The 7,800-nt window shown below is 48.0% G+C and overlaps 1 protein-coding gene across 3 annotated transcripts in view; it reads right to left on the reverse strand.

Moving 5' to 3' along the window:
* TTLL9 (tubulin tyrosine ligase like 9) overlaps window positions 1-1,112 on the reverse strand; it is a 53,134-nt gene extending 52,022 nt beyond the window's left edge. For all 3 annotated transcript variants that reach the window (XM_083744505.1, XM_083744506.1, XM_083744504.1), the window contains exon 1: window positions 1,002-1,112. In XM_083744505.1, coding sequence (XP_083600631.1) covers window positions 1,002-1,016 — 15 coding nt within the window. In that variant the 5' untranslated portion in view covers window positions 1,017-1,112. The remainder of the gene's footprint in view (window positions 1-1,001) is intronic.
* Window positions 1,113-7,800: the final 6,688 nt, after the last annotated feature.

Genomic DNA, 7,800 nt, shown 5'->3' on the forward strand with positions numbered 1-7,800 from the left:
ACCATGGCTCCTCGCCCCCCCCCCCCCGCCCCCCACCCTCCGCTCTCTGTGGCTGCCATTAATATTTTAAGAAAAACTGCAGGAGGTCCTGACCGCCGGCCTCCCATGGCTTGTCTGATTTGATGCTAAGAAGGTGCCACGCAGCAGGCTGCCTGCTGTTTTGGATACTACAGCTACTGCCAAGGCACATTCTCTGAGAACCCCTGAGAACACATTATTATGGGATATTGTAGGCCACCCCTGCTTTTCCCAGGAGGCTTTTCTCTTGTAGCTGTTAAAGAAGTGGACTAAAGTAAGGTTACCAGATTTTTTTTCAATGAATCCGGGGACACTTATTGTTTGCTATGTACATGTGAATGCTAAGAAAGCTGTAAGTACGGGGACTGTGCCCGGGAAATGGGGACATCTGGTAACCTTAGACTAAAGGGTATTGCAGAGCCTAAGACTTGCCGATCAGAAGGTCGGGGGTTTGAATCCCCGCGACGGTGTGAGCTCCCATTGCTCGGTCCTTGCTCCTGCTAACCTAGCAGTTCCAAAGCACGTCAAAGTGCAAGTAGATAAATAGGTACCTCTCCGGCGGGAAGGTAAACGACGTTTCCGTGTGCTGCTCTGGTTCGGCAGAAGCGGCTTAGTCCTGCTGGCCACATGACCCGGAAGCTGTACGCCGGCTCCCTCGGCCAATAAAGCGAGATGAGCACCACAACCCCAGAGTCGGCCACGACTGGACCTAATGGTCAGGGGTCCCTTTACCTTTAATCGTGCAGGAGGAGAGCCTACAGCAAAGCGCTGGGCTCTACAATATCCTCTTACATGTGACAACTGGGGTGTCAGAATCAGGTCCCGATTTACACCTGTGCAAAGCTGGAGGGCACATTCCTTGGAAATGTCACGAGACCATATGGAGGTACCCCCCCATCTACTCCCCTCCCCCACCCTAATGCCCCCTCCCACCCAGTGTCCCCCCCCCCAGCACCAACCCATTCATCCCCCCCGCCGCCCACCTTGTTCTTGGCCATGGCGCTCCTCTTTCTGCTCCGGAGGGGGAATCAGCCCAGAGCCGCCTCCGCCGCCATCCGGCGCGTCCCGTTCCCACGGCAACCGGGGCGGGGCTCGAGGCTGGTGGGCGGGGCCTGAGCTAGGGCGGGCGAGGCGTGAATGGAGAGGAGGGGGAGGCGCGGAGTCCTTGCTTTGGGGGGGGGGGGCGGACTACTAATCGCAGGCAGGGCTGAGCCCCGGAACGTGCCTTGAAACTGGGCAGAGCTCGGCACCTGCTGGAGCGCAGCGGGGCAAGAGTGCCTCTGAGCATGTCTGGAGTGCTTTTCGCCCCTGCGCTGCAGCCACCCCGCCCGCCTACGCGGCATAACTGGGGGAGATCCGAGAGGAGACGGGATGGAGGGAGGATTGAGCCCCGAGCAAGGGATCTGTTCCTCCTCCTCCTCCTTATTGTTTTTGGGTATTGCTGTTGCTTTGCATATTGCCGAGCTGGAAATGAAATCCCTAAGCGGTTTGCCGAAACACAAGGGGTTTGCATTGGAAGAGTGCCTAAAAGCCAACGCTGGAAATTTAGTCACCGTTTCTCAGCTGAGCCTGACTGACTGGGTCATCTTAGGGACAAATAGGATGTACTCTCCGAGATAATATGCAAGGAATAAATACCAAGCAAGTTGGGCACCTTTAGGCTCCTGGAAGTTGTTGCAGGAATTTATGTATAGGTTTGGGGGGGGGGGGGTTGCCCCTCCAGCAGATATCATGCACATGCAGCCCACTACCAAAATCAGCACAATCACTTTTGTGACTTTTGTGATTTGTCCCCACAAAACACTTCATCACAGTTTCTTCCTTTCTATTCAAAGGGCCTCTGCTGCACAATAGCAAATGTAAGAATTCACTGATCAATGTATCTGCGTACTGGCTCACTGGGAAAACTTCAGAAATTCATGTAGACGTGAGCTCAGCTACTCAGCAGCCCCTCTGCCTTAGTGATAATTCCTGGCCTCCTGATACCTGAGTGCCAGACAGGTAGCCCTTCCAGAAATAACAAACCCAGATGAAGACCAAAGGTTGTAATTCACTTGGCTGGGAAACAGGGAAATGGAAATATCTCTTTTGTTACACTTGATGGGTGTTTGGTGGAGGACAAGGAGAACCATGGGGCAGGGTCCAGGATGCACAGATTACTGCCACCAGACCTCCCCTTCCATGATGTAACCATGATGTATTAGTGATGCAGTTGGGGGGTGTAACATGGGAATTAGCAGCTAATAAAAGTTTGGGGGCTTTTTTGTTGGGGGCTTCCATCTTGCTTCGTCTTGTTGTGAGTTAGAGTCCTGTCGCGACAGTCTTCAATAAAGGCCAAGCCTTCTGGCTGCCGGTTTGCTCTAATATTCCTGGTTGGTGTCTTTGCTTTTTGTCCAAGGGAGCCCTCGGATTTCTCCGTTAACAAAGCCTACACAAACTTACCTGAGAGGAAGCTCTACTTCCTTGATAGGGCTTGCTTCTGAGTAAACAGGCAGAGCGCCAAGTTGCACTTAGAATCGCAGAGAGGACAGGTCATCTAGTCCAACCCAGTGGCTTAGCGTGGGTTGTCAGCACCCGGGGCAAGGCAAGTAATTGGCGCCCCCTAACCCGTGGATTTGCGCCCCCTAACCCTACCCCCCAGATGTTGCGCCCGGTGCAGCCGGGCCCTCCTGCACCCCCCACGCTACACCACTGGTCCAACCCCCTGAAATGCAAGAATCTTTTGCCCAACATGGGGCTCGAGTCCAGGACCCTGATGTTATGAGTCTCCTGCTCTACCGACTGAGCTATGAGGAAAAGTTAAGGAGCGCCTAATTTGGATGCTTGTGCGCCAAGTATCTGAAAACCCACAAGCGCTGACAACCACAACCTTGGCAACTCCTTAAAAGAGCCCTGTAAGGTAGGTCAGTACTGTCAGCTGCATATTGCAGATGACAGTTCATGACTGATGTAATTATTATTATTATTATTATTTTATTTACCGTATTTTTCGCTCTATAACACGCACCCGACCATAACACGCACATAGTTTTTAGAGGAGGAATACAAGAAAAAAATATTCTAAACAAAACAGTGGATGTATGATTTTTGTGGTTCATGCTTTGGCCACAGACATGTGATCTGACGGTGAGTTTGAGGTAGCCCAATGCAAAAATCCTGAGGATCCATGCGGATCCATGCTTTGTAACCACGTTTTTGCACCACTGCGGCCCCAGGCAACAGTGGGTGCGTGAATTTTTTGGTGCAAGCTGTAGCCATGGACATGCTATGTGATCTGATGGTGAATTTGGGGTGACCCAGTGCAAAAATCCTGAGGATCCATGTGGATCCGTGCTTTGTAACCACGTTTTAAGTGGGGAGGGAAGGAAAAGCACTCAAGGGACAAGGGACACGCGTGGAGTGGGTGGAGAAGGATGCTGTTAATAATGCAGAAGAGGGGTATAAGAGGAGAAGCAAGCAGGCTCTGCTTCTCTCCCTCCTCCCCGGCTCGCTGAAAAACTTTGCTGCTATTTAGCCAGCTGAGTGGGGAGGAGAGAGGGACAGAGAGCCTGCTTGGTTTAAAGGAACCAACTGGACAGGAGCCGCTTACACTCATGTAAGCGGCTCCTCTCCTCTCCCGCTTTGCTCCTTTAAAGCAAGCAGGCTCTCTGTCCCTCTCTCCTCCCCACTCAGCAGCTCTTCTCCCGCTTTGTTGTTTCAAAGCGAGCCACGGAGGAGGGAAGGAAGGGGAACCATGGATCCTCTGCTCACGACTGCAGCAGATTGCCCCCGCCATCCGTAGGCATTTGCTCCATAACACGCACAGACATTTCCCCTTACTTTCTAGGAGGAAAAAAGTGAATGTTATGGTGCAAAAAATACGGTATATCCCACGCATCTGGGCAGCTTTGAACACACACAAAAATTAAAAATAAATACGTCACACATTAATAGTAACAATCTAATCCAATATAAAAAGTCACAATAATTTTAAAATAAACTATTTATATCAAATAAAGCAATAATCCATTAGAATCCAATCGTAAACAGTAAAATTAAACACCAACAAATAACAACCAAACACTTATCAATTACAATAAAGAATTGTTAATCTATAATCAATAAAAATAACAACAAATCACAATGCATAAAATACCACAAAACATACAAAGCCATGTAAAAGGATCAGACTGAGAAACAAGGGCACACAACTTATAGAATTATTGTTCTTTAAAACAAGTTTTGACTCAGCAAGGCCTTCCAAGTGGGGTTTTTAGCCTTTGCGTGCCTACGAAACCAAGGATGATCAAGGAAACCTAGAAACCAAAAGATGGATGCCGGAGTAGGAACAACAAATGGCAGAGTTATCCAACAATCCAAGCTGGAAAAGCAGGAACAGATGAGGCTTAGCTGGGCCAGGCAGCCAGACAAGGGCAAGAACCGGTCTCCAGGGCTGCTGACAGTGAAGATGTTGGCTCCTTGCATGGCTCCTTGGTGAGGCAATTGCCAAGGGAGGCACCCAGGTGAACACCAGGTCAGCAAGATCAAGATTTCTGGGTTAGGGCAGAGGAGAAGCCACACCCTGTCATCTTCAGACACCCAAACTTTCAGCTTGTCCACAAACCAGAGTAGATTGTGGATTTGCACCAAATTGCCTCCCCATTAATGCAGAGATTTCCACACTGCAGCCTCATTGGTGTCCAGGGCTTTTTTCTCATGGTTTCCCCATCCTTGGATAATCCAAAATAATCAGTATTTTTAAAGAGCATGCATTTAAAGTGGTAGGGGAGGGTAGGGAGGTTCAGGATGACATTGGGAAGAGATCCAGTGTGGGCAAGCCCTTTGTGGTGTTTTTATTTTGTTTTAAATATCGTGTTGTTTTATGGATTTGCCTGTTGTGAACTGCCCTGTGGCTCGTGCAAAGGGTAGTACGTACATTAGCTAAATAAATAAGTAAATGAAGAGTGAGAAGGAAGCATAGCCAGCAGAGAATTGGCTCCTCTTTAACCAGGACTTTGGCTGATTAACATCTTTATTTTGAATGGTCTCTTTAAATTTGAAGGTTCATTATTGTTCCACAAGATGTGTATTTCTTTAAAGGCCAGAGCAAATAACGTGACCTAGTTTTACAGCCGTGAAGCAGTATAGCAGGTGCTGTTAAGTTGTAGTAATTAAGCTGTTGGGTATGGTATATAAAGAGCAGCATGTAGCTCTCTCAGTACCCTGGTGGATGGGTCATGCTTATTGATATACAGTGGTACCTCGGGTTAAGAACTTAATTTGTTCTGGAGGTCCATTCTTAACCTGAAACTGTTCTTAACCTGAAGCACCACTTTAGCTAATGGGGCCTCCTGCTGCCACTGCGCTGCCGGAGCACGATTTCTGTTCTCATCCTGAAGCAAAGTTCTTAACCCGAGGTAATATTTCTAGGTTAGCAGAGTCTGTAACCTGAAGCGTATGTAACCTGAAGCATATGTAACCTGAAGCATATGTAACCCGAGGTACCACTGTATTGTAATTTAGTGTAAAAGGGTTTTTTGTTTTTGTTATTAAAACCTAGCAAAAGTTATTTTGCCTTTCCTGAATGTGTGGTCTCCCCAGCACGCCTTCTGCAGCGTAGCTAATCTGCAAATAGCCAACCTCTTTGGTTATGGGCCCAGCTGCTGAGTGGATGACTGCACATTTTTTGGACTTTGAGAAAGGTTTGAAAACTCCTTCTCCTGTTGGTGTGGGTCTGGAAGAGTTCCAGAATGGTTGACCGGATTCCAGAAGCTGAGAAAGCTCTGACATTTCCCCACAGCTGACAGGTGAGAACTACAGTTTATGGTCGTTTCGGGTGGAGGCACTTTTGACTTCTCGAAAAGTGTGGACTTCTGTAACTGATGACCCTCCTGACCCTGTGACGCTTGGTCAAAAGGAGATGAGAAAGCCAGGGTGATAATTAATTTGGCTATCTGCAGTGCAACTAATCTGCAAATTTTGTTGTTGTTCAGTCGTTTAGTCGTGTTCGACTCTTCATGACCCCCTGCACCAGAGCACACCAGGCACTCCTGTCTTCCACTGCCTCCCGCAGTTTGGTCAAACTCATGCCGGTAGCTTCGAGAAAACTGTCCCACCATCTCGTCCTCTGTCGTCCCCTTCTCCTTGTGCCCTCCATCTTTCCCAGCATCAGGGTCTTTCCCAGGGAGTCTTCTCTTCTCATGAGGTGGCCAAAGTCTGGGAGCCTCAGCTTCAGGATCTGTCCTTCCAGTGAGCACTCGGGGCTGATTTCCTTCTGAATGGATAGGTTTGATCTTCTTGCAGTCCATGGGACTCTCAAGAGTCTCCTCCAGCACCAGAATTCAAAAGCATCCATTCTTTGGCAACCAGCCTTCTTGACGGTCCAGCTCTCACTTCCATACATCACTACTGGGAAAACCATAGCTTTAACTATACGGACCTTTGTCGGCAAGGTGATGTCTCTGCTTTTTAAGATGCTGTCCAGGTTTGTCATTGCTTTTCTCCCAAGAAGCAGGCGTCTTTTAATTTTGTGACTGCTGTCACCATCTGCAGTGCTCATGGAGCCCAAGAAAGTAAAATCTCTCACTGCCTCCATTTCTTCCCCTTCTATGCAAATAGCCAACACTTTATAGAATCCTGGAATCCTGGAGCCGGAAGCCACCTTCAGGGTGATCTAGTCCAACCCTCTGCGGTGTGGGAATCTCAGCAAAAACATCTATGGCGGATGGCCATCTGATCTCTGTTCAAAAATCTCCAAAGGAGAGTCCACAAATTCCAGAGGGAGACTGTTCCAATGTTGAACAGTTCTTACTGTCAGAAAGTTCTTCCTCATGTTTTCATTGGAATCTTCTCCCTTGTAACTTTACGTCCTATCCTCCAGAGGAGCAGAAAACAAGCTTGCTCCATCTTCCATGTGCAGCCCTTGAGATATTGGGAAGTGGCTATCATATCTCTTCTCAGTCTCCTCTTTTCCGGTCTAAATATGGCCAGCTCCTTCAACCACTCCTCATCAGGCTTGGTTTCCAAACCTCTGATGATCTTGGTCGTCCTCCTCTGCACACCTTCCAGCCTGTCAACATCCTTCCTAAATTGTGGCGCCCAGAACTGGACACAGGTCTCCCCCGTGTGGTCTGACCATGGCTGAATGGAATGATGCTATTACTTCCCTTGAACTGGACACTGGACTTATGGACATAATGGACAGCAATATAATTGCTGCTGTTGCACTCAGGTCCTGTCTGCAGGCTTCCCATTTGAGGACATCTGGTTTCGACCACTGTGAGAATAGAATCACAGAGTTGTAGAGTCGGAAGGGACCCAGAGGGTCATCCAGTCCAACCCCCTGCAAGGTAGGAATATGCAGGTGGCCCGCATAGGAACTGAACCTTGGACCTTGGCATTATCAGCACCACGCTCTAACCACCTGAGCTAACTTTGGGGTGCCAGGCTCTTCTGATGCGCTTACTCGCTCCCATCAATATGATTCGTGAGGATGGTGTCGTTCTGCAGCTTTCAAGGCAGAGCCAGCCAGCCTGTAAGGATTGGAAAATCTTTAAAGAATATTTAGAAAACTATGGAATAAAAGGAAACATCTTGGCAGAATTAGACTGATCCCTGTATTGTATAAATATAAGTTTGTAGGGAGGTAAAAAGAAATTATCTAAGAAATATGTAACTGTGCGGTATAAAGTAATGGATAGACAAAGTACAGTGAGATTAATTGGAAGTCAGTTTTAAATTTCTTTCCTATAAATTTTATAATTGTTTTCAATACCAGGAGTATATATGATGATAATTATATTA

Source organism: Podarcis gaigeae, assembly GCF_964106915.1.
Source record: "Podarcis gaigeae genome assembly, chromosome: 6".
NCBI classification, from domain to species: Eukaryota; Metazoa; Chordata; class Lepidosauria; order Squamata; family Lacertidae; genus Podarcis; species Podarcis gaigeae.